This window comes from Myotis daubentonii, chromosome 3 (genome assembly GCF_963259705.1).
Source record: "Myotis daubentonii chromosome 3, mMyoDau2.1, whole genome shotgun sequence".
Classification (NCBI taxonomy): Eukaryota; Metazoa; Chordata; class Mammalia; order Chiroptera; family Vespertilionidae; genus Myotis; species Myotis daubentonii.
The window spans coordinates 133,870,616-133,897,950 of record NC_081842.1 but is presented as its reverse complement, the minus strand read 5'-3'; the positions used below and the strand labels follow the sequence as shown (position 1 = coordinate 133,897,950).

Below are 27,335 nucleotides of genomic sequence, written 5' to 3'. Positions count from 1 at the left end.
GGGAGGGGAAAGGGGCCAGAGATTGAGATAATAATCTATCGTGCCTTTTTGATAAAGCCTCCATAAAAATTCCTAAAGTAGAGGCTTAAAGAGCTTTCAGGTTGACACCTCCTTGGATCAGGAGGGCAGAGCAACCCAATTTCTCAGGGACAGGAGTCCTATGCTCAGGATACTTCTGGATCTCTCCCTATGTACCTCTTTACCCGGTTCTTCATCTGTATCCTTGATTGTATTCTTTACAATAAACTTGTAATTTAAATAAGTGTTTCCCTGAGTTCTGTGAGCCAATATAGCAAATTATCAAACCTGAGGAGGTTGTGAGAACCCACGATTTGTAGCAAATGGGTCAGAAGTTGACAGGTGGCCATCTGGTGTGCCAGCAAGGTAAGAAGCTAGGGAAATCCCTGGGCAAGTGGAATGGGGAAACTGAGACAACAAAATTAAACAAGACCAAACACTTTGGGCAGCTTGCAGCCAGCTTCTGAACTGCAAGATCTTATCTTCCCCAACTAAGGACACTTGAGAGCAATTCCTTAACCAGAGAATACATAGCTTGAATCACCCTGGCCTGGGAAAACAGAGGACACAGACCCAATTAATGCCATTTGTGCCAGCTAAACCCAAGGACAGATGAAGTCTTGGAGACAAATAACAAAAATCCAAAAGCATTTGGATAATATTACTTGAGGGGGGAATGTCAGGCAGGATAAATAGCTGTCAGGGCAGGAGGAGGGGAAGGGATGAAAAGGGGGAGTTTATCTCACCCACTGAACAAAGAAGTCAGCCCTCTTGGGACTTACAAAGACAATATGGCCAGATGTTGTCATAAATTATGGGGAAAGCTCCAACAATGTAAAAGGGGAACCTTGAAATCTAGTCTATCTGATAGGAGAACCTTGAAACCTATTGGGGGGAAAGTATAAAACCCTTGAACCCCCACCAAGTGGGGCACTCAGACTAGCTGAGTTGCCTGCTTGTGCCTTATGCCATGTGTATTCTTTTTTTGTTGTTGTCTCACCCCTGGATATTTTGCCATTGATTTTTAGAGAGTGGAAGAGAGAGAGAGAAAGACAGAGAGAAACATCAATGTGAGAGAAACACATCAATTAGTTGCCTCCTGCACACACCCCAACCAGGGCCCAGGCCAGGGAGGAGCTCGCAACCAAGGTACATGCCCTTGACTTGAATGAACCCGGGACCCTTTGGTCTGCAGGCCGATGCTCTATCCACTGAAACAAACCAACTAGGGCTGCCAAGTGTATTCTTAATAAATCCCCTTGCTTTATTTCAATACTGCTTTCTGTCACTCATCTGAATTCTTTCTTGTGAGTGTAATAAAAACTGAGGAGGAGAGAGCCACCTTTGACTCGGGTGGCTCTCTGGTAATACTGGGATTTATGATTAGTAGGGGAAATCTTATGGGACTGAGCCCTCAAGGTGTGAGGTCTGTACTAACTCCAGGTAGGTAGCATCAGAATTGCTTAATGTGAGGGGGAAAAAAAACTATATATTTGGTGTCAGAAGTGTTATGAGTGTGCAGTTTTCCATACTTTCTCTGTTCTTCCAACTCTAGGCTCCTCAAATGTCAAGTAATATACCTGTAATTCCAAAATCTAGGTTCCCTTCTCTTCATCTTTCACTTCTTTCTCCCAGAGCTTCACTGGGAAAGTCTCTCCTCCTCTTCTGCCATTTGCTTTACTGCCTCGTCTATCCTTCTCCTAAAATTTCCCTTTTTTCCTAATAGTATACAACAGGAGAAAGTAAAAATCCCTGCACATTAGAAGAAATTCTCACAAGCACTGAAAAGAACTAATACAGAAAACTGTGAAACATTTTGAAATGGGCCAAAAAGTTTCTGGGTGCCTCTCTCAAATCCCTTTTGGGTTATCTGAGCTTTTCATTGTCTTTGAGCTATTCTATAAATCTGTGAGTTGTGGAAAAATAATCATAATAATAATGATAATGATTCTTGTCTCGAGAAATTCAAATTAATTTTATCTGTGGAATAATTTGCCTAGTCTTAAATCTCTTTGTATGTTCATTTCAGCACTGCTTACATATGTATGATTTTAAATTCTCCTTTGAACTGGCTATAACATCTCATTGATTTCCTCATTAATTCATGAATTAAATAAAATCTTCAACTCACATTCATTTAATATTTGTATGAGGATCATGATTTCATCTTTTCAAAAATTATTGTTTAATAGAACAATGAAGTTAGCTGACATTGGTTAATAAAACTATACAGGCCCAGCCGGTGTGGCTCAGTGGTTGAGTAGTTGACCCATGAACCAGGAGATCACAGTTGGATTCCTGGTCAGGGCACATGCCCAGGTTGTGGGCTCAATCCCCAGTGGGGGTCGTGCAGGAGGCAGCTGGATGATTCTCTCTGATGTTTCTATCTCTTTCTCCTCCCTTTCTCTCTCTGAAATCAATAAAAACATATTTTAAAAAAATAAACATACAGGCTTCAAGTGTACAACTCAAGACATCATCTGCACACTGCACTGTGTGCTCACCACCCAAAGTCAAGTCTCTTTTTGTCCCCAATTATCCCCCTTTGCCAACTTCTACCTCCTCCACACCCCAACATCCCTTTTTAAAAATATTTTTTTTAATTTCAGAGAGAAAGGGAGAGAGAGAGAAAAAAAATCAATGACGAGAATCATCAATTGGCTGCCTTCTGCACGCTCCCTACTGGAGATCAAGCCCAGAACCCAGGCATGTGCCCTTGACCAGAATCGAACCCGGGACCCTTCAGTCTGCAGGCCGAAGCTCTATCCACAGAGCCAAACCAACTAGTACCCCCCAACATCCCTTTATTTTTAAAGCCCAATTCGTGAACCCTAATAGATGTTTAAGTATGATTATAGCTGAAATGCCGAACTGGACTAAGGTTACTGCGGCCATCCAGAAAAGCATCACTCCTGATTTTATGTCCCTCATTCCTGTCTACCAATCTGAGAAGGAAGGTGAGTGATCAAGTTTAAGAAGGGGGGTCAGAGGGATGCTATTTAGACAGAGGTGGCACATACCCACATAAACTCATTGATAATTACCATAAATCTGTGGGAAGAGAAGGACATTTTTTTTAAATTATGGTACAAAAAATAACACCATGTTTAAGTGTACAGTTCAGTTAGTATATATTGTTGTACAACAGATCTTCCAGAACATTTTCATTTTGTAAATCTGAAACTGTACACATTAAACAAGTCCCCATTTTCCCCTCCCCACAGATCCTGATAACCACCATTCTATTGCCTCTATCAATTTGAGTTCTTTAGATACCTCATATACGTAGAATCATACAGTATTTGTCCTTTTGTGACTAGCTTATTTCACTTAGCAAAATGTCCCCGAGGTTCATCCATGTTGTCAGAGTTTATTTCCTTTTCAAGCTGAATAATATTCCACTGTATGTATACACCCCATTTTGTTTATTTATCCACTGATAGGCACTTAGGCTGTTTCCACCTCTTGGCTATTGAGAATAATGCTACAATGAACAGGGGTGTATAAATATCTCTTCGAGTCCTGTGTTCAATCCTCCCAGATATATACCCAGAAGTGATATTGCTAGATCACATAGTAATTTAATTTTTAATTTTTAAAAAAACTAAACCATTTCTACAATGAGAAAACCAGGCAAGTAATTGAACCCCAAAGTCACAAAGCAAAGAAGTCACCAGTTCCATTCCCTTGCATCCTGGTCCTAAGCACAGTGCTCCTTCCACTACACTTCCACCCTAAGGGATTAAATCTTCTCTGTAATTAACTAAACATATACTGCAACTATAAACAGAAATAATACTCTGATAGTTTATCATCTTACCTATTATGCTGAAATTAATCACTGCTTCCTTCGAAAGTCTTACTGAGTCCCACAGAGCACTCTTAGGGGGAAAAAATATGTGAAATTCATGAGCATATAATACATACATAGAGCAATCTCTAAGCGCTTAACTTTAAACAGAAATCAAACGTGATTACCTCTGTACTATCTATATAAAAAGTTACACTCTGACTTCCTAGGTTGAAATCAATCCAAAATTTCTCTAATTTTTCATCTGCTGGTTTTCTCATCTGTAAGATATAATTTCAGCATAAATTATACACATCAGTACCATGTCAAAGGGTCAAATGAAAAAATTTCCATTAAAAACAGAAGTGCTTAATACCACCCTTATATTACAGGGTATCTCTTTATTGCCTTACTCATTTCTGCAAACAAAAGGAAGGTCACAATTTTATACAACTAAACTATTTATGGAAAAAAACACCACTATCCTTAACTATTTAATATATGTTCAAATGTGTCAGAGGATTCTGTCCACACAAACTTTTTTTCCTGGTGAAATCACAGAGACAACCATTCTATGTCTAAACAGTAACAATTCACACTGCATATGGATGGAAACTTCTATCAAAGGAAGTACTGTGATCAAATATAAGTGGTTATTCACTCTCTAACTTACCATCTACAGTGGGGCCTTGACTTACGAGTTTAATTAGTTCCGAGACCGAGCTCGTTAAGGAGCTCGTTAACTCAAATTACTCTATCAACTCAACGCAAAAAACCAGCCGAGAGACAGCTGGTATCTCAAAAAACTCGTTAGTCGGGACACCTATAAGTCAAGGCCCCACTGTATTAGAATAGAGCTAAGACCTAAAGATTTCAAATTATCTTCATTTTAGTTATTATAAAGTAAATATATGCTTATAGTAAAAAGAGGCAACAGGAGAACCAAGATGGAAGCATAGGTAAATGCCTGTACTTGCTGACTCCCACAACCACATCAAAACTACAACTAAAATACAGAACAAAATTACAACTATCATCCAGAACCATGGGAAAGCTGGCTGAGTGGAAGTACTACAATGAGAGAAGTAAAGAAGAAAGCACATTGAGACTGGTGGGAGGTGCAGAGGCCCAGAACGGGCTGGTCCGGCACCTGGGTGTGCCGCTTTTATAATCCGGAGGGAGAGTGCCTCTGCAGAGGCTGCACGGAGGAGCGAGGGGTCCCAGCCCCACACCAGACCCCCAGCCAGGGTCTCAGAGCTGGGGAAGAAGTCCCTACGGGCAGTAAGAACTACGAACTGTAAAAACCAGTGTGGATTGGGGCTGAGTGACACACAGGCTGCTAGAGACCCAGCTGCTCCTCTTAAAAGACCAGCACCATGAACTGAATTTACAAGCTCCCACTCCCTCTGAGCTCCAGTGCTGGGGGAGGCTCTGGGGGACCCAAACACATACGGGGAGAAACTGGACTGTCTGCAGAAACTCAGGGGAGGCTTTCTTCCAGACGGAGGTACTCTCAGAGGTCATTATTCCTGTGCTGGGACCTCCCAGGTGCAGGGCTGACTGGCAGCCATTTCTATTTACTCTGACCTGGTGATTCCCTGAGACCCTGCCCCAAACAAGCTGCAGCTGGGTCAGGGAGCTCCAAGGCTATCAATAAAAGGTCCAAGACCCAGCACCAGCCTGCCTTGCTTCACAGCTGGGCCTCGTCTGGGAACTTCCAAACCTAATACAAAGAGAAGGAATCTGTAGATCTCTCTGTAGCTCCTGCTGGACGGCTCCAGGCAGTGGCTGACTTTGCATCTCCCTGGAGACCCAAGAGCCAGTGTACTAGTGGTCAGTGTGAGACCACACCAGATTACAACTCTTCACATCCATAAGCAACACACTCAAGGGGCAGACTCAGTGAGCACCAAAGCCCCACTGAAGCAAGTCCTGCTGCATAAGGGTGTCTCCTGCACAGCAACTCTCCCACTGTAGTCGCAGTTGGTCCCCACAGCCAATTGGCCAGGAGGTCAGTTCCTCCCAGTGACACCAACAGCAATCAAGGCTCAACTACAACAAAACTGTGTACACAGCCCACAAAGGGGTGCACCAAGAGTGTCCACCTCAGGTGACTGGGGAGGCTGAGCCACTGGGCCCTATAGGACACCTACCACACAAGGGCACTCTATAAACTCAAGGAGACTTAACAGCTACCCAATACATAGAAACAAACACAGGGAAGCAGCCAAAATGTGGAGACAAAGAAACATGTCACAAATGAAAGAAATGGAAGAAAGTAAACTACTGGATATAGAGTTCAAAACCACAGTTATATGGTTACTCAAGAATCTTCTAGAAACCTCAGAGGGACTTAGTGAGACTTTCAAGGATCTTAATGAGAATGCCAAAAAAATGGAAAAGGACCAGTCAGAAATTAAGCATACACTGACCGAAATAAATAATAATATAGAGATCCAACAGTAGATTAGAGGATCCCGAGAATCAAATCAATGATTTGAAATATGAGGGAGCAAAAAACACCCAACCAGAAGAGCAAAAGGAAAAAAGAATCCAAAAATATGAAGATAGTGTAAGCAGCCTCTGGGACAACTTCAAGCGTACCAATATCCGAATTATGGGGGTGCCAGAAGAAGGCAGAGAGCAAGATACTGAGAACCTATTTGAAGAAATAATAACAGAAAACTTTCCCCTACCTGGTGAAAGAAATAGTGTTACAAGTTCAGGAGCGTAGAGAACCCCAAACAAGAGGAATCCAAAGAGGACCACACCAAGACACATCATCATTAAAATGCCAAGGGCAAAAGACAAAGAGAGAATCTTAAAAGCAGCAAGAGAAAGACAGTCAGTTACTGTGCCGAGCCAGCTCAGCCAAGGGTTCAAAAGCCTGAGTGAGGGCGGCGAACGGATGAAGAAAAGACAGACAAAGAGAATAAGCTAGGTCTAGGTCAGTGATGGCGAACCTATGACACGCGTGTCAGAGGTGACACGCGAACTCATTTTTTTGGTTGATTTTTGTTAAATGGCATTTAAATATAAAAAATAAATATCAAAAACATAAATCTTTGTTTTACTATGGTTGCAAATATCAAAAAAATTCTATATGTGACACGGCACCAGAGTTAAATTAGGGTTTTTCAAAATGCTGACACACTGAGCTCAAAAGGTTTGCCATCACTGGTCTAGGTGGATCTTCCTGTGCCTGGCTGAGGCCACAGAGAGAGATCCAGAGGCAAGCTGAGCCTTTATTTTATAGTCAGAGATAAACAAGGTAGTGGTTACCATAGTTACACTATTGTTGTGAGTTTCACTTGTTTTGGCAGCACTTGCTGCACCTTCCACAGCCCATTAGCTTCCTACGAAGGATCTAGGGAGCATCATAAGGTCAAGCCTAATTATGCTAAGAGGACTGTGACCTCTAAGCTGGGACTTGTTTGTGGCTTTGCCAACAGATCAGTCCGAGGCTTAACCCTATTATAGCCGCACTCTACAAATTACCTAGAAGGGAGTGCCCATATGATTGTCAGCTGATTTCTCAGCAGAAACTATGCAAGCCAGACGGGAATGGCAAGAAATATTCAAAGTAATGAATAGCAAGAACCTACAACCAAGATTACTCTACCCAGCAAAGCTATCATTTAGAATTGAAGGTCAGATAAAGAGCTTCACAAACAAGAAAAAGCTAAAGGAGATCATCACCACCAAACCAGTATTATATGAAATGCTGAAGGGTATTCTTTAAAAAGAGGAAGAAGAAGAAAAAGATAAAAAAAATATGAACAACAAAGTGATAACAAATACATATCTATCAACAACTGAATCTAAAAATCAAATGAATAAAAAATCTGATGAATAGAATAAAGTGGTGAATGGAATAGAATCAAGGGCATGGAAATGGAACAGACTGGTGATACTCAGAGGGGAGAGGGTGTGGGGGGGGGATGCAGGAAGAGATTAGAAAAAGATCTTATAAGCATGTAAAGCAATACATATGGATATAGACAATAGGGTGGCAATAGCCTGGTGCGGGGTGGGAACCAGGTGGAGGAAAGCTATGGGGGGGTGGGGGTTGGGGGGGAGATGGATATCTGTAATAATATCAACAATAAAGATTAAAAATAAAAATCTATGAAGACCAAAAGGAAACAACACAAGAGAAAAAAAGAGTCAAACAGTACGGTGTTTATACAGAAACAGCAAATATCTCCTTCTCTGCCTCTCCCAACTTCCCAGAGGTATCTTCACTTAGGCACCATTAACAATGCCTTTGTTTTCTCCCAGACGTATTGTAGACAAATTATCAGGAAATATAATTTTTATTCCACAACAATGAAGCACATATTAGACTTACCATTGTACCACCTGGTTTTCCAATAAACAGTATTTCTTGGACACCCTTTCATCACATATACCTACTTTCTGATAGCTATAGAGTTAAAATAAAGGTTTTAACCCACAATGTATATTACTAAAAGCCAGTGTAAGAGCCCTGATTATAGTTGATGGAAATTCTGAAGTCCAAGAAAGAAGAACCAAACAGAGATTAGATTCCCCAGACAATTAAAAGGACAAATAGAATTTAGATACAGAAGTCAGGCTACCAAAACCAGTTCCAGAGAGAAATTTGTAGTGTAGTCATGAGTTACAGATGCAGTTCACAGAGGCCAAGAAAGGGGTTCTGAACCCAAAACAAAGAGATGGTTAATTAGGACATTCTGAAGACATGGTCCAAGAAACCCCCGATAGAGTCAAGGGTCAGATACCTTTAAAGATTTTATGCCAAAATTGAGATGTTGCGGGGTGGGGCACCTTAACTATGAAGGACCTTGGAAATCAAAGGAAGGAGTAAAAAGAGGCTACTCAATTTTGGACTGTAGAGTACAAAATAAAATTATTTAGAAAAAAAGAAAAGTGTCCCCAATTTGCTGGAGATGGAGTAAGAAGCATCAACTGTGTGAAGAAGCAAAATAGTTGCTCTTTTCTCTTTTATCCAGACATGAATAATGTTAACTACTAACAGAGTAAAATAAGGCTAGGTTCCTGTAATGGAGCTCATGAACACATATACACCCTAAAATGTCTTGATCTAATAACAGCAGGACACTTAAACTTACCGGTTTGCACCGCAGTTACAGTGTGAGAGAAGACAGGGAAAAGGGGCAATAAGCTTCAGAGTTGAGACCTCGCTACAAGAAGTGAGCTTCCTTTTTAAAGAGCCCTCCTGAGTAGTAAGAGCAGCGTGACTAAGTAAACAAAATCATGGGTTTCATTACACACCACCCTCACAGCACCCAAGAAATACAAACATACCTCATGCCAGTCAGCAAAAGCGGCAATACATGGGAATGAATAGACCCTGTAAAACACTTCACAATTAAAAAGGTAATAATATGGATGCAACCCATGCACCACCTACAGATGTTCTGCAAATAAGCATTTATAACTAGGGGATGCCATCAAGTTTCTTGGTACAAAGTATGGAAGAGGACCTTAAACCTCCAAGTGGAGATCCATTGTGGCTGGATTTCAAGTCTCCATCTGTTAGCCTACAAGCCAGGTTTACCAATATTATATCTCTGCTCAGTCACTTGGCAAAATCCCCAATGAAAGGAGTGAATTTAGCAAATATCTTTTCATCACGTACTTTACTGTCCATAATACACCTCTCCCTAGTGGCCTCAAGTCTGCAGGGGATCACTCTTCATAAAATCTTCCCAGAGAACGTAATGTTAAAAATACTCCAAATCATAAATATGCTAAAAGACTGATAGAGATTATTTTTCAAAACAAAATGAATCAATAGGGAGAATGTGTCTAATCTTCTGAGGTTCCTACTCAATAACTCTGTAGTGCTCAATAAATTATGTATCCTATATTCTGTCCTAAAATAAAATAAAATAAATCCTAGATTTTTTTACATTAGACATTTTCAAATACATCTAGCCAATAAAATAATGCTCAGAGAAACATCTTACCTTCTTTGGTCACCAAGTCTGTTGTTTAGGTAATTGAGAAACAGCCTACTGTCCTTCAAAGTAAATAATGCAAGTTTTTTAACAGAACACCAAGATGTCTTAGTTAAACAGTACTACTCTCACCAGCACGTAAGGGCCAGTGTGTGCCTCTAAATTTCCAGGATCTAGTAATATCACAAGGCTTCACAAGGATTCATTATTATGTGCCAACTAAAATAATACTTTGTGTCACAAAGAGGAGGCTCCAGACATATGTTCTAGAAGGAGTCCCCCAGCCAGGAGATTTTCAGCTGAGGAATGTGTAGGTCTCCGAAAGTTATATGCGCAATTACATTTCTCCTGGTTAGAAGAGTAGCAATAGAAATACATCTTACTGATGAGCTGCATTACAATATGTGATTAACCCACTGGGCTTCCATTTCCCTAACATCTGCCCAGCACAAGCCAACCACAAACCCATAAAACTTACTGACTTTGGGTTTACCTGGTTATATTATCACCTGCCAATTTTCCTTATCCAGAATACTCTTTCCTGCTACTTCTGAGTTTTCTCTCCCAGTATATGTTCTAAGAATAAAGAATATTTTTTAGAGTTCTCCTATCCAACAGCTATTAGGAAGGTAAATGTGTTGCCTCCAAAATTCAAAAGCCAAAGAGACTCTGATCCAGGCATTTTGTCCCTTTTGTCAAAGTGAAGACTGGCTGTTGTCTTCAGTCCTCACCCTCTGTCTATATTCAGCACGAAATAGACAACGGTAATCTAAACCTTCATATAAAAACAGTTCAATTAAGAAGTTGATGGCTCTGGGGTGGGAGGTATAACTTGAAAACCAGGATAATTACTTTTGTCTTCTTTTCATCTAATTTCCATGCAGATGAGGGCATGACACAGAGGAGAAAAGAAACTAACATCTGAGTGTCCTAGCACTTTCATTTTCTCTCATTTCATCCTCTAAATATTGAGATCAGTTTCATTTTCATTTTACAGATGAAGACACTCAGGTTTCTCCTAAATCAACTTGCCAAAATGCAAGCATCAAAATACATATAAATCAGGAAGGTGGGACTCCAGGGGCTCATGGTGTTTCTATACAGATCAAACTAAATCCTGACTATTGCAGATCTGGCCATAGGCTCAAAGTCAAATATAATATATTTAATTATATATTTAAAGGTTTAGATTTAACAGAATCCTAATTGCATAGCCATTTACCAAAAAGCTTTTGTTCAACATGAATACAGCTATAAAGAATTTTACCTTTTCTGCCCTGGCTGGTGTGGTCAGTGGTTAGAATGCCAGCCCAAGAACTGAAAGGTCTCGGTTTCAATCCCAGGTCAAGGATACGTACCTGGGTTGTCATTAGCTTCCCGCACCCCCACCCCTGGTCAGGGCACATGAGGGAGGGAGGCAACTAATCAATTTGTCTCTCTCACATTTCTTTCTTTCTTTCTCTCTCTCTCCCCCCCTCCCTTCCACTCTCTCTAAAAATCAATGGATAACGTATCTTCAGGTGAGAATTAACAACAAAAATAAATATAGATTAAACAGAATTTTGAGGACCAGGAATCGCACCGTTTCAAATTCGTGATCCTTAATTTTTTTGAAAGCTTCAGCAATGACGTCATCCTCAAACCACTGATGGACAAGGTCATCCCTTGATTGTTTAGTTGTCAGTCTACACAATGCTTCAGAAAGAGCAACCTGCTGGCCATAATCTAGAGATTAAAAACATGGCAGACATGGGTAATTCTAGGCTCAAAGCAAAAGAAGAAATGAGTTCCAAAGATTAGCACTTGCTCTAAGAAATTCCATCTTAGAAGCCTAGCATCATCTTATAAGCAGCAAGATGTATCCGGGAGTAAATACAATCATTTAAATTCAATATTTAAGAAATAGGAGAAAATCTAAACAGTAGGTCAGCATATAACAATTTTAAATAAATATCTTTGCATTTTATATTACATATATTAAACATTCATCAAAAGCAGCTCATCAAATAGCCTTTAAAAAATACTTCTACTACAAAGATTAAATTTCAAGACTGATTGTGGAATTTCACAGAAGATTAATAAAAACTACATATATCAGCATGTTTAAATCTCAAATAATTCTAAGGATAAAAAGAAAGTTGCAGCTGTATATGTACCTCAGGATGAGATTTAGAAAATGCTTTTAAAATCGCAAAACAATAATGTATGTTGCTTTTGAATACATAATGAAAAAGTAAAACAATATACTTAAGAATGAAAAACAAATCCAAGTCAAGGATTACCTCCACCAATAAAGAGGGGATTGGGAACAGTGACATGGACCCAGATTTAGTTTTAAAAATATTTGAAACGAATGTGGCAAAATGATAATATTTGATAAAGCTGGTTGGTGAGTAAATGAGCATTCTTTAATTATTCTTTATGGTTTTTAGCATGCTGAAGTTTCTCATAGTAAATGAAAAACAAAATCCTAATTCTTATTTTCAATTTGGCCATAATTTATTCCCCATAGTTTCAAGATGCTTAAAAACAATCTAATGTCCAATATTTAATATTCTTATATTTAAAATTCTAAATATTTCTTACCACCCACAGTCAAGATTGTTCTTGCAAAATCTTTCCTGAAAAACATTTAGATAAACTGCATTTTACAGATATGAACCTAAGTAGGCAAAACTTCACTCTATTGACATTAGAATTTAAAACCAAGATTTATGTTTTTGAAATTATTTATTTCAATTTAGCATCAGCATTTTCTCAATGTCAAAAATAGATTTTTATGGCAATCTTTCTCAAGTTTGTATATTAATAACTTAAATGTACATTTTTTAAGACACACACACACACACCGCTGTAGTTCTAGTTCTCCTTCTGATCTCTGAGGATTCATCAAATGTTAAGATTCTGGAATTTTATAATCATCTCACCAACCTTGTGAGGATGTGTACCCTTTTTTTAACATAGTTTAACATCTGGAAGAAATATTAACAACAGGTGCTGTGAGTCTTTCCAGTGAGTTTTTTGAACTTATTTTTAAAACTGATTATATTACAGGTATAGTGGGATTAAGTTATTACATTATTGTAACTAACACAGACTCCCATATTATACACAGAGTGCCCCCAACTTATAATGGTTTGACTTATATATTTTCGACCCACAATGGTGCAAAAACCATATGCATAATAAGGAACATGATATAGTCAACATTTTATTATAAAATAGGCTTTGGGTTAGATGACTGTTCCCAACTTTAGACTACACAAGTGTTCTAAGCACACCTAAGGTCGGCTAGGCTCAGCTATGATGATAGTAGGTTAGGTATAGTCAATTCATTTTCAACTAATAATATTTCCAATTTATGATGTGCTTACTGGGACATAACCCCATTGCAAGTAGAAGAGCATCTGTATTTAACAATTTTAATTAAATGCTAATAAGTGTGATGAAGACTTTTTTTAATGTTTGAAATAGCTCTCATTTTAAAGAACAGATTTGTTAAGAAATCTTGGAGTACTTTGGTTTCTCATAATAAATGATTGATTTGTTACTATTAAATAGAAGCCTTAAAACAGCACCACTGACAGTTCTGCTTAATTTTATACTTGCATATTTTACTTGTAACCTAGAATACTCCAAACTTTCTGGAACACACAAACAATAAGGTAGGAAGGACCATAGGATTAGACTGAAAGCTTAGGAGAAAAATTCAGTCAGCTCCAAACCCAGAACCTCCTGATCAGTTTGATGGACATTAATAAACTGTGATTTTACAATAACATCGGCATCTGCAGTTATTGTTTACAAAACTGCTTTTACCTTAAACTTTGTAGATGCTTACATTTTTTATTTGTTTGTTTTAAGATGATGTTGGTAATTTGTGCATTTACCTCTGTTCAGAACAGAGCTAAAAGCATCGTTGTCTTCTTTCAGGTTACACTCAGGGGTCCGACAGGCGGTTTTATTTATTTATTTTTTTAATACACTTGAAAAGAGGTTGGAGTAACCAGACTTTCATATATAACTTGGTGATTATCAAAGTCTAAATACACCACTAAGAATAATGATTGTGTCCTAGCCGGGTGGCTCAGTTGGTTGGAGCACTGTTCCCTGCACCTGAAGGTTTCGGGTTCCATCCTCAATCAGCATGCTTAAGGGAGGCAACCATCAATGTTTCTCTCTTGCACCGAAGTTTCTCTCCCTCTCTTTCTCCCCTTCCTCTCTCTCTAAATAAATTTTTTATTTATTTCAGAAAGGGAGAGAGAGAGAGAAACATCAATGATGAGAGAGAATCATTGATCGGCTGCCTCCTGCACGCCCCCTACTGGGGATCGAGCCCACAACCTCGGCATGTGCCCTTGGCCGGAATCAAACTTGGGACCCTTCAGTCTGCAGGCTGACACTCTATCCACCTCCACCGAGCCAAACTGGCGAGGGCTCTCTCTAAAAAATCAATTAGAATGTATCCTTGGGTGAGGATTTTTTAAAAAGAATGATTTCCCTAATAAAGTGGTTCTCAACCTTCCTAATGTCATGACCCTTTAATACAGTTCCTCATGTTGTGGTGACCCCAACTTTCATTATTACAAATTGAACATAATTAAAGCATAGTGATTAATCACAAAAACAATATGTAATTATATATGTGTTTTCCGATGGTCTTAGGCGACCCCTGTGAAAGGGTCATTCGACCCCCAAAGGGGTCGCTACCCACAGGTTGAGAACCGCTGCCCTAATATATTCAATAAATATTTTTTAGGAAAACCTTAGTGGAAAAACTGCATCCTGCAAAGACTAGCTAAATGGACAAACATTATAGCCATGAGCTCATGCTGACCAGTCACCTCTTCCAGGCCTACACTATGGTAAACCTGGTCACCCTTCCTCACGCAGTCATGGGTGCTTTTCACATGAAGGACTGCGTGCCACTCTGATGTCACCAATGCTATTTAGTGGTTAGCTCACAGTCATAGGTCTAAGTTCAATTTCAAAACAGGGGCAGGTTTTGCTCTTTCCATGGTCACACATTACAAACTTCACTCCAAATTTCAATGTCCCCAAACTCATAATTGTGAGTGAGGCACCAAAATGCAAATATAAATTCCATGCCCTACTGGTATGTTAATAGTTGGTAACCTTTGGGTATTTGCTCTCTACTAGGTAATGTGCTCATCACTTTCAATGGATCGCCTGATTCAACCAGTACATAACTATCAATCAGGTATTAATGTTGGCTTCATTTTATAGGCAAGCAAACCAAGGTACAGTGAGGTTAAGACTGTACTCTAGATAATGCAATGAGCATAAATGGCAAAATCAGGATCTGAAGCCAAGCAGTTCACCAGCAGGATCTATACTCAACAGTGTCCCATGAGTAACTAGCAATTTAGTTCACAGTAACAGTGAAAAAATTATCTATAGCCCGAGAAAGCATTTTACCTCACAAACTTGATGGGAAAAAAATTATAAACCCATACTACTAAAAAACAAACACACACAAAAACAAAAACAAAAAAATACTACAAAAAAAAACCCAAAAAATCCATACTTAGAAAAACAAACAAATAAAAACAAAACAGCCCTAGCTGGTTTGGCTCAGTGAATAGAGCGTCAGCCTGGGGGCTGAGGGTACCAGGTTTGATTCCAGTCAAGGGTACATGCCCAGGTTGTGGCTTGATGATCCCTAGTGGGAGGTGTGCAGAAGGCAGCTGATCAATGGTTCTCTCTCACTATTAATGTTTCTATCTCTCTCTCCCTCTCCCTTCTTCTCTGAAATCAATAAAAATATATTTTTTAAAAACCTGAGGTTTTAAAAATAAAAAACAACACACACACACCCCATACTACTAAAAAAGAAAAGCTTAAAAAAGGCTAGTTTTTCCCCCAGTCCTACTTCACTGCTTAGCGTAGTGCCAGACTCATTATAAGTGCAAAGCATTTGCTGAAGGAAGGAATGAAGCGATCAGGCCTGAGGAGAACAAAGAGAGATTTTGCCTGACATCATCACAGAGTTGAGTACAAGGTCACTTACATGAGATGACACCGGTCTTCTGATAAAGGAAGTTTTCTCTCTTCCCAAGGTACAGCATGCAAAATGCTGTTCAAAGTCATCAAAGCCTGTTCAGAGTTGGAGAAAAGCATCCATAGGGAAGAAACAAAACAGGGACCAGTGCACAACCTTCTCCCAGGTTTCTACTTTGTTATCTGCTTTGTTATTTGCAACTTACCTCTTGTTGAATCAAATGATTGACTGTCTTTTCTGTCACTAGAAATCCTAAGGTAAACATGAAGGAATACAACATCTGAATTTTCCCTGAAAATATAATTTTAAAACAATCAAATGGATGCCGGAAAGAATAAGGAAATGCCTCCTACACTGCAGGAAGAGGCAAAGACTGGAAATTACATAGTCTGCGCAAGACACCTGCTTTGAGGTCTAGAAACCACCAGGCCACAATACGCTTCTACTGTGCAGACGCCCACCAAGGAAAACAAGAGCAGCACATGCAACGTGGGACTGTTGTGATATCACAGCTCAAACAAAGCCACTTTGGTCCAGACTGAGCCATGTGCAAAGGGCAGCTCCTGCACACAGTGTCCTCCTGCTTCTATGTGTTTCTTACATTTACATATTTTATAAAAATTAAAATTTTATTTTTATTTTTAATTGATTTCAGAGAAGAAGTGAGGGGGACAGATAGAAACATTAATGATGAGAGAAATCATTGATCAGCTGCCTCCTGTATGCCCCACACTGGAGATCGAGCTTGCAACCCACGCATGTACCCTGACCGGGAGTCAAACCATGACCTCCTGGTTCACAGGTCAACACTCAACCACTAAGCCACACCGCCTGGACTAAAAATTAAAAATTTTAAAGGTCTTATGTTAACAGAGCAGGAATTCTTTTTAAGTAAAGTGTTGACCTTTATTAAATAGCATAATCACAGAAATATCAACAACTATTTAGATGTCAGTACATAGCTTATAAATGGTATATGGTAATACTCGATGTTTATTAAACAACTAGAGGCCCGGTGCATGAATTCATGCACCGGTGGGGTCCCTCAGCCTGGCCTGCGGGGATCAGGCCTAAACTGGCTCTCCAACATCCCCCAAGGGGTCCCGGATTGCAAGAGAGTGCAGGCCAGGCCGAGGGACCCCTAGTATGCATATGAAATCTTTAGTTAACCTTTTGTCACCCTCCCCTTTCCCTCCAAGATTCATCAGTCTGTTCCATGTTTCCATGCCTGTGCATTGAGCATCTGCCCCCTGGTGGTCAGTGCACGCAATAGCTACCAGTTGAACGGTCAAACAGTCGCTTAGGCTTTTATATAGAGAGATTATTTTTTATTTTATTTAAGCACATTCTGATAAGATACGAAATGACAGCAGTAGTGTACATTGCAAAAATGTATAGTAAGATCACAGTATTATTTTGATAGGTTCAGATGTGCAATTTTGATATGTGAATTCATCACATATCATACACTATTAAACTCCTTTGTAACTTATGAAATTGTAGGAACCCAAACCAGAAAGCAGTTCTTTAAAAGGTCCCTCTTCAGCTCTGGCTAGTGTGGCTCAGTTGTTTGGGCATTGTCCCATGCACCAAAAGGCTGCTGGTTCAATTCCCAGTTGTAAGTAATTGCAGTTTTACTCTCACATCAATTTTCTCTCTCTCCCCATCTCCCTTCCTCTCTCTCTAAAAATCAATAGAAACATTTGTTTGTTCTTTAAAGATCCCTCTCCAATCCCAAAAGAGCCAGATTAATACTGCTAGATAATCTCTGGAAACCAGATATATGGCTAGGGACTGTGGCAACAACTTGCCTGTCAGTTTATAACTTGAGATGAAGATTCTAACAGAGCACAGGTGGACAGCAGGGGACCTTAAAGATATTAATGCACCCTATTAGCAAATATCAGCTGTCATTAGATCTTTTCATTTAAAGGGTAATAAAGAAAAACTAACAAATATAATGTTAGGGCTGCCAAAGGAGGAACGCATGAGGCCAAAAGGGGTAAAGAATTTTGAATTTATTAGGTCATCTGGATACCAGATGGGCTGAGCCCCAAAATAGCGCCAGCACCCAGGGACCCAGAGTCAGAGGTTTTAAAGGACTCTAGGCGGGCTTTTTCTGGGCGGAGAATTATCTGGGCGGGTTCTGAGGGAAAGGTAATGGTCTTAGCAAGTGGAATGTGGTCTTAGCAACTGAAATGCGGACTAAGCAAAAGGGAATGTCAGTTGTGAAAGGGTCTAAAGGTCAGTTCCCAGGGGAGTGGATGTTGATTCAATTATTTGATCAGACCTATTATACTGCCCACTGAAAAAGGAGAGAGGAGCATGGCAAGTCAAGAGGTAGCAGAAAAGTGACTTTTGAAAATATGCTTACTTCAGGAAACAAATTTTTTTTGAAGCATCTGAGTTATCATCTCAAATGAACACAGAATTCTATGAAATAAAAAATTAGATCTGCAAGAAAAGGCAACAGTCTAAGATGAACATAGAGAACACAGAAGTAAATGAGAAAGAAACATGCAATACGGAAACTGAAGTTATTCTAGATATTTCAATCTGAGGGAACTTAATACAGGAAATTAATTACAAAAACAATGAAAGAAGCTAAGAAGTCAAATTGGAAAGTGAGGTGGCCCAGAAATTAACATCATTAACATAATTATTAGCCCCTTCCCAGCAGCTGCACCCTCCCCCAAAGTCACGTGGAGGAAGTGGGAGGTATTACCAGATCCCAAGAATCAAGGTCACCTAGCAAAAGCTCTAGTAACATGAGTGAGCCAGAGCCACAGAGACTATGCAGATACTCCTGGAGGTGGCACTGCAGAAGCGAGGGGAGAAATGCCTTCTCTGCTCCTTCCTGCTTCTAATTTCTTTCCTTTGGCTAAACCTAGCAGGCAGCCAGTTGATAAGAAAACCTAGAAAAAGTAGTTCTCTGTAATACAAAGTGTACTACAAAGAGAAAGAGAGAGAGAGCAATGGATACAAAAGTAGAGGCAGATCACACCCACCACAAGAAGCAAAGATGTGATAGCAGAATTCAAGTCTGCACTGGAAGCAATGAGCAGAATTAGTTAAAGCGATGGCTTCCAAGAAAAACTTAAGAACTGCTTTCAAAATACACAGGGGGAAATGACAAAAAATGATGCATATGAAGACAAAAAAGATGCAATGGATGAATAACAGATAATCTTACAAAGAGAATAGAATGGAAGGAGTAACTGTAATGGACTTTCTGGTGCCTTCCCATCATCCTTTCCCCTTCCTCAGTTATGTAGCAGTCTTTCTATGGGATGGGCGGACTTGCTTCAGGGGTGGATCCTGATTGGCTTAAGCTATGCTGACATCCCATTCATCTTTTCATAGTGATTGGTTCATTAAAGGGGGCATCCTGTTAGAGCAAAGCTAGGGCTTTCTTTTGGTGGTTGAAGAAATAATGTTTCTTTCCTTGGACATAAACCTAGAACAGCTGTGGGCAAACTATGGCCCGCGGGCCGGATCCAGCCCATTTGAAATGAATAAAACTATTGAAAAAAAAGACCGTACCCTTTTATGTAATGATGTTTACTTTGAATTTATATTAGTTCACACAAACACTCCATCCATGCTTTTGTTCCGGCCCTCCGGTCCAGTTTAAGAACCCATTGTGGCCCTCGAGTCAAAAAGTTTGCCCACCCCTGGTCCTAGAAGCACAAAGTGCTGGTTACTGGCCACCATCTAACAACCATCAAGGGAGACCAACTTGAAAGCAGACTCGAGACTCTGAGGAAGGCGGAATTGAAAGAACTGCAGTGAATGGCGCATAGCCACAACCAAACTTCTCCTGAAACTCCTGTCTCTGGACTTTTTAGCTCCTGTGCCTGTAATTTATCTTAATCAGTCAAGCCTACTTGAACTAGATATTGTGACATATACCAAAAAACACTTTAACTCAATGGTTTTCAACTAGAGATGACTTTTACCCCCACCTTCACCCAGGGAGGCACTTAGCAATTTTTGTAGATTTTTTTTAGCTTGTTACAACTGGGGAAGTGGGAGGGGCTGCTATTGGCATCTAGTGGATAAAGGCTATGAAAGCTGCCAAACATTCTAGATGTACAGGACAATCACCCCAAAACAAAGAATTACCTGGCCCCAAATGGCAATAGTGTCAGAGTTGAGAAACGCTGCTCTAACTGATAAAGTTATCAAAGAATAAAATGTCCCAAAAGGAACAAGAAGTGGCCATCTGCACGCCAGGAATAGAGTTCTCACCAGAACCCAACATCCTGGCACCCTGATCTCAAACTTCCAGCTTCCAGAACTTCGAGAAAGTAAATTTCTGTTGGGTAAGCCAATAAGCCTATGGTATTTTGTGATGGCAGCCGGGGATTATTAAAACAGTACATCTAGAGCAGTGTACTAACTAGATCTCTCTCATATGTTTTTTTTTTTTCAAATATGCAGTGGTATCCACTGCTGTAATAAAAGACAAATTTATTTTTAAATGTTACAAAATTCAAAGTTTTACTGTTGTGTATTTCATTAATTTTAGAGACAGTAACTATCACTTATGAAGTTCATAAAAAATTGGCTTGAAAGTATTTGGATCCACTGACTAGAATAGGGGGACCTTTTTTTTTGTTTTAATCAAGTAAACACCATATACCTAATCTCCTAGCATTGAATTTCCTCTCTTATGAGATACCATCCATTGTAGAATATAATATCAATTTAATAACAGCTTCTCAAAAGAAAAATAAGAAGTTAAATAGGAAGAGAACATATCCATTTTAAGATGGCCTCAATTTCTGAAATATTCAAATATTTTCAGTGTGTTTGAATCCATAGTATCATAATTCAAGATATCCAATTACCTTTGAGTAAATGGAACAGAATTATCAGTATAACTTCCAAATATTCTAAAAATTTGCCTTTTACACTCTTGAAAGACAGAAGGTATCTGAATCCGCTCCAAGTCAAATCAGTAAGAGCTAAACTTTGCTGGTTCCTCATGACAAAAGTGGCTCTCCAGTCTGAATAGAGCAGGTAGCCAATGGGATAGGAGCAGCTAAATTAAGGTAGTCCTCAGGCTGAGGCAAACTTTACAACAAAGCTCACTTCAACATCACATATGATGGTCAATAAATGCAAATATAACAATTAAACCCACTTTAGTTTTATATATCATTTAGATAAATATTCTCCCTGTAACAGAATATTCTATTAATAAAAAGTAAATAGGCAATTAGTGGTAAATAATTCACTTACCTTTACTACTCCTCCTGGAAATAATCTAATAAAACGAGAAAAAGTAAAGCTTGTACTTAAAAAAAATTATAAACTATAATGTTAATACATTAATGCTGACATTTCTCTAACAGGCAGAATTGACTTTAAATACAGTAGAAAAAAATTTAGAGAAATCCTATTTGATCTTCACTTTATTAAAAACAGCATATCACTGTCAATCAGGTGAATAATATACTAGTATGTACGAAAATAAAACACCTCTTTTTATAACATTGATTATATTAATGCTTGCTTCTATTTAACATAATATTCTAATAGTAACATTTTTAGTAAAACCCACATCTTAGAAAAATGTAAGTTTTAGAAATAACTCAAAGATTCCTGCAAATTACCAATGTTATCTATTCAGCAAAGCACCCACCCCCCTTCCTTACCAGCACTGTGTCAAAGAAGTCTTCCGTGACATTAGTCAGGGATGTGTCTGAAGCGAGATCTTCCATGGTCAGAAATTCTACTGTTCTTTCAAACCAGGTAGCCATGTGCATGAGAAGAAGAAACACAGATGGAACTCCCATGACTGCATAACTACTCCCTATTCGATAAAATTTCCTAAGATAATTCTTTCACTAGAGCAAATAATTTTAAAGACCTTTTCCCATTCCATCAGTTCCACTGGGCCTGGCTCTGAGGCCTCCATTTAGAACACTCCAGGATGGTATCGTACTGCTACCGAGTTGCAGTAAGTTCTCAGATACCAGCAAGAAATGGTTGGACTTGGCCAGTAGCAATGCCAGAGAGGCACATGAAGGGACTAGTGAGGAAGGGTGAAGAGGTAAATGAGCTCCCAGCACAGGAGGAGTTCCTGTCCTCTGGGAAGCTGTAGAAGACAAGCTATCCAAAGAGATGCAGAATTTGGAACGTGCTCCAGAAGTACACATAGTACAGTACATATGCCTACATCTGGCTACATTTCTTTTGCCTTTCTTTTCCAGCTACTTGGAGATTTTTCTTTTCTATAGGCATATATATCTAAATTCATATTGCATTGCTAAGATTGGGATGATTTAAAATAAACTTCTATAAACCCTCCTACCACATATTTATTCAATTAAGCAAAGGCCATTTTCACTCTTACGGAAAAAAAAGAAAAAGGGAAAACCCTGTGTGCATAGTTAGAAGTTGTCAGTTGAACACAAAGTCGGTGACATGATGAGCTCATGATGAACAATTCTTATAGGAGTGGGGCTTGGAAGCTGTCCAATTTGGAGCCAAGAACACAAGGCACACCAGCTGAAGACCATGAGCAAATCAATCAGCTCTCACCGTTGGCTGCACATTCGGGGAGCCCTGGGAGCTCAGAAACACCGAGGCCTGGGACCCATCACAGGCCCAGTAAACCTGAATCCCATCATGAAAAGGGAACTCTGCTTTGCTTCCAGATGCCATTCTAAGGCACCCACAATGTTACCTTCTAGTTAATTAAAAGGCAGAATAGAATTTCATAATTGGGATGACCTAAAATAAACATAAAATGTTTTTGCCATTTTTTTTCTGCTTTAACTGGGATTTTTAGAAAGTTGGAAAAGTGGACTATGGCAAGGGGAAGTATTTGATAACTTATCTAGGTCCAATCTTGTTACTAACGACTATTAAAATACTTTTAGAGCCTTTGGTGGGGAAGAAGTGTGGAATAGTCTACTCCTCTCATCCTATATTCCTGAGTCAAATTCACTAAAATAATTAAAACATGTGATCACTGCATTGGTTTGTCAAGGGGAGAAGGAGGTGGTGTCTGACTCCTTGCTGTAGGCTCCCAAAGTGCCCTGTCCAGCACCTCCATCAGGAAACATATGTTGACCTCAAGTTTTGATTGGATATCTATAATAATAAAAGCATAATATGCTATTAGACCAGATGTCCTTCCGGACAACCTTCTGGATGAAGCCGGGGCTGTGAGTGAAGCCCAGGTCCTGGGTGCCGGAGGGAAGCAGGTGCCAGCAGCCGGGGGAAGGAAGGCCTACTCTTGTATGAATTTCGTGCATCGGGCCTCTAGTGGGCAATAAACTTTGTTACCAATTTGTTTTCATATTTGATTTTAAAGGAACAGAAAATACCAAACTTCGTGAGATAACTGAATCCACTCTAGTTCTTTAAGTTACCCAAAGCCATACAAAATTAAAACAGGACACTTATCTTTGGGATCAGTCCCTGCTGAATTAGCAAAGGCTCATCTTCTTTGAGGCCATCAATGAAGAACCGCTGAATGCATTTCAGCAACAGTGAAACATACTGAAATTCATTTTTATCCAGTTCCTAGGTATGAGACCACACTAAGTTAGAAGTCTTACAGTGAAAGTTAAGAGGGTAGATTCTAAGTGTTCTCATCACAAGGAAAAATATATATTTTTTAAATTTTCTTTTATTTTGTATTATATGAGATGACAGATGATAACAAAACGTACCATGGCAATCATTTCCCATCCATATGTAAGTCGAATCACTATACCATATCCCTTAAACTTATATATTGCTGCATGCTAATTACATTTAAATAAAACTGGAGGGAAAGCCTGACAAATATCATTATACACTGGGATTCTGGTCAGATAACAAAACAAAACAACTTACTTGCCTTATTTATAGATTCGTCAAGATGGTATAATTCAAGATGATTATATTTTTGAGGAATGTGGCTCCCTCTCTGTTGAAAATATTCTTTTATTTTCTGAAATCCTTTACCATGGAATGCATCAATAATAAGTGACTGAAGCTGGAAAGTTGATAGTTTGCAAATTACTTTTTTCCCAAAAACATTAATTTTGTAGTAACATTTGTAACTACTATTCTCAACAATAATTCAATGTGGAAATAATAAAAGGTAACTATAAAACAGAGAGTTATATCTTGAGCAGTAAATAGTCATGTAGCCAGTGAGCAAGTTCATTGGCTTAAGACAGTACAGGCCCATCTCGGAGATATTGCAGGCTCAGTTCCAGACCACCCCAATGAAGCAAGTATCACAACAAAGCCAGTCGTAACCTTTCTCCTGGTAGAAGGTTTTCCCTTCAGTTTGTAAAAAAAAAAAAAAAAAGCAACACCTGTGAAGTGCAATAAAGCAAAGCACAATAAAATGAGGTATGCCTGCAGTTTCCAAATGTGGTTCCTGGACCACCAGTAGCATGGGCATCACCTGAGACTTATTAGGAATCAGGAACGTTGAAGGTGGTGTTCAGGTGATTATCATCATGCTAAAGTTTGAGAACCACTGACTTAAGAGAAATTGCACTTGAGTTACAGATATCTGAGGGTGAAGAGTGTTAATTATCACTAATGTTAGAAATTCTAAAACACTAAAAAATTCAAGCCTAATATCACCCAAGAAACATGAATGATCATAAAAGGAAGAAAATTACTCCACTAATAATGACAGATAATGAAAGCTGATAAATATGTAAATTGCCAGGATAAAACTGATTTTTTCTGAACATTTGCCAAGACATACTTCTAAGTATATACTTGAATAATACAATTCCTTAATTATCTGTGCTACAGACATATGATTTTTTTATTTATAAAAATCCAATCCAATCCTACAGACTAAATTATAACGTGTAAGGTTATTTTAATAAGGAGATATTTTACCATATAATGACCAAAATTCCACTTATCCTCAGTATAGATTTCTCATTTGAAATTAAAGATTTAAACATTATTTTCTTTATTAAGTTACCACATAGTGAACCTTTTTGTGCCGACTTAAGTGTTCTGCAGATGTTCTCATTTAATCCTCTCCACCACTCTGAGAGGTTCGATTCTTTTTCTGGGGATAATAATAGCAAGGCTGGGGAAGGTTAAGAACTTGCACAAGATCACCCAGCTGACATTCACACTCAGGTTCTTTGACTCAGAACCTCAGCCTTCCACCTGCTTAACACTCTGCCTGGCTCCTCTGTGCTCGGAAATAACCCAAACCCTTTGCCTTGCTCTGCAGGGCTCTGCCTGGTTCGTTCTCTATCAGCTTCCTCTGCTTGCCCTCCCAGGCGTTGAGTCCTCAAATGAGTCAAACTCTTCCTTGCCTCAGGGCCTCTGCACTGGCTACTGGGGGCCTGGAACTCTTCTCCCCACAACTTTCCACCCTCCTGGCTCCTTGTCATCCCTCAAACCTCAGCTTCAGTATCCCATTTTCAGGTCTGTCTTCCAGAACCTTATCTAAAATAAGCCTAGTACCTCCCTCCACCCTTAGTCTCCATCACATACCCTGTTCCTTTCCCCCCTACTACCTTCCTTTAGTAACCTGTTTCTTTGGCTCTCTGCAAGGCTGTAAGCTCCATGAGGACACACTATGTTTGCTTTGTTCCGTACTGCCTACCTACATCTAGAATAGTGCCTCACACAAGATGGCTTGACTACCTTAGACTTATCACAAGACCCCATGATAACTGGTTGTCAGAGATTAGGGAAGGAGAAGCAGCAAAAGGTGATTTCTCTGTCTTTGGTGTGAGCAACTGGAGGAACAGTTGTGCTGAAAGCCCAGGGAACAGAGAACTAGGAAGACCACACACACATACATACACATACAAAAAACACACACCACACCTCCCCCCTCTCCACACACACACACACACACACACACACACACACTCACACAAAATTAACTTGATCTTTACATGGAAAGCATCCTGGGCCATTTCACTCCCATCATCTTCCTTAATAGATTGCAAAGGGCTTTCCTTTTCCTGTGAACAACAACAAAAAAAAATTTTATTTTTATTTTTAAAAAGTCAGTTCAAGTTTTTAAAATAAAACAAAAGAAATAAAGGTTCATATTATTTTATTGAACAAAAAATTTTTGTTTGCTCATGCCCCTGATTTTAAGTCTAAGTAAGATACTACTTATCAGATATGGGCTCTCTAGGAACAACTAGCCAACCTCTTTAGCACTATCTATGAGAAATTCAGCTATCACAAGAAGCAAAGCAAACATCATTGTAATAAACACACACAAGATTGGTAAATTTAAACTCTATAGTGAGAACTATAAAATAGAAGAAAGGCTGTCAAGAATTTGTAAAATAAGGTTTTAAAAGATGCATTTCAACAACTACTACAGCAGGAATTTACAAAACAGCAGCACATTGTTACACATTTTCTTCAAAAAGTGGTCTCTGGGTCTGCCCTCATGGTTTTAACAGCACACTGTACTATTCGAGCTAGAAGCATCGCATCTCATCTGCTCACTTCTTCCTAATTAAATTAATTCAATGTAAAAGTATAACACAAAAAGAAATTTTTAAAAATCTCTTCTTCTAAAGTTTTTTAAAAATCTAGCTTGGGCGGACAACCCTACTTCTCTATGTACTTGCCCATATCCTTAAACGTCAGTATATTTTACAATGTTGTCATTATTTATAAATATGAAAAATAGGGAGAATTTAAAAAACCAAACCTAAACTTTTTTTTCTCACCAGCCGTGCATTCCGTTCCGTAAATGCTGAAAAGTATTGGCTCTGGTAGTGCCAATCCACACCCCACCCGGGTTGCGTTTTCGGGATTATCACTTCCCGGGGCTGGCTGAAGTCCCAGCGCTCGGAACTACACTCCCGGGCCGCTGGGTTAACATCACTGCGCTGCGTACGCAGCAAGGTGGGGAACGGGCTCTAGGCAAACAGCCGAAGCAACTTGAAAAGAAACATCTCCTTGCCTTCCAAGCATTGATTATCCACTTTCTCCTCCCCCAGCGCTCTATTAGCAAAGGACCAGAGGTTTCTTTTCGCACTGCAAGCTGCCAATAAACTCCACGCAGATCTAAAGCGGTGGAAGCGCTCAAAGGTTCTCCGAAGGGCTCCTCCCGCGGCGGCTGGGGCTCGGTGTCCCGAGCCAGTGAATGGACGTGCACGCGAGGCTCTGCGCCCGCAGGGGCGGACCGCGCGCCCTGGCGCCCCTCTTGAACCGCGGGGAGGAGGCCGGGGCTAAAGGCGCCGGGGTTCCCCGGTGTCACTCACCGCCTGCATCCCGAGGCTTCCGGCCCGCGCCGCGCTCAACTTCACGCGATTCTGCCTCCTGAGACCCGCGCGCTGGGGTGCTGCCGGGGGAGCCCGGATGGACCTCGGCTCTAGGATTCCAGTCTTGGCCAGGAAGGCTAATTGCTGAGCCCGCCCCTGAAGCGCACTGGAATCCAGTGTTAGAGACGCGAGGGACGCTTGCAAGGAACTAGCAATCCTGGCCAGGCCACCTGGGCGCACGCGCGCGCGCGCACACGCTTTAAGTGATTACTCAAAGAATGTGAACAACGTCATTTAAACATTCTATA

General features: G+C 39.7%; 1 protein-coding gene across 1 annotated transcript in view; it reads right to left on the bottom strand.

The window, feature by feature from the left end:
• Nucleotides 1-27,036, bottom strand: part of SYCP2L (synaptonemal complex protein 2 like) — a 70,881-nt gene extending 43,845 nt beyond the window's left edge. The window contains exons 1-14 of the mRNA XM_059686213.1: nucleotides 27,028-27,036; nucleotides 25,693-25,761; nucleotides 23,658-23,795; nucleotides 23,219-23,338; nucleotides 21,460-21,564; nucleotides 21,044-21,068; nucleotides 16,002-16,087; nucleotides 15,806-15,891; nucleotides 12,361-12,395; nucleotides 11,357-11,499; nucleotides 9,784-9,836; nucleotides 9,119-9,164; nucleotides 3,997-4,089; nucleotides 3,839-3,899 (exon numbers count right to left, since the gene is read on the bottom strand). Of these exons, the coding sequence (XP_059542196.1) occupies nucleotides 3,839-3,899; nucleotides 3,997-4,089; nucleotides 9,119-9,164; nucleotides 9,784-9,836; nucleotides 11,357-11,499; nucleotides 12,361-12,395; nucleotides 15,806-15,891; nucleotides 16,002-16,087; nucleotides 21,044-21,068; nucleotides 21,460-21,564; nucleotides 23,219-23,338; nucleotides 23,658-23,795; nucleotides 25,693-25,761; nucleotides 27,028-27,036 (1,069 nt within the window). The remainder of the gene's footprint in view (nucleotides 1-3,838; nucleotides 3,900-3,996; nucleotides 4,090-9,118; nucleotides 9,165-9,783; nucleotides 9,837-11,356; nucleotides 11,500-12,360; nucleotides 12,396-15,805; nucleotides 15,892-16,001; nucleotides 16,088-21,043; nucleotides 21,069-21,459; nucleotides 21,565-23,218; nucleotides 23,339-23,657; nucleotides 23,796-25,692; nucleotides 25,762-27,027) is intronic.
• Nucleotides 27,037-27,335: the final 299 nt, after the last annotated feature.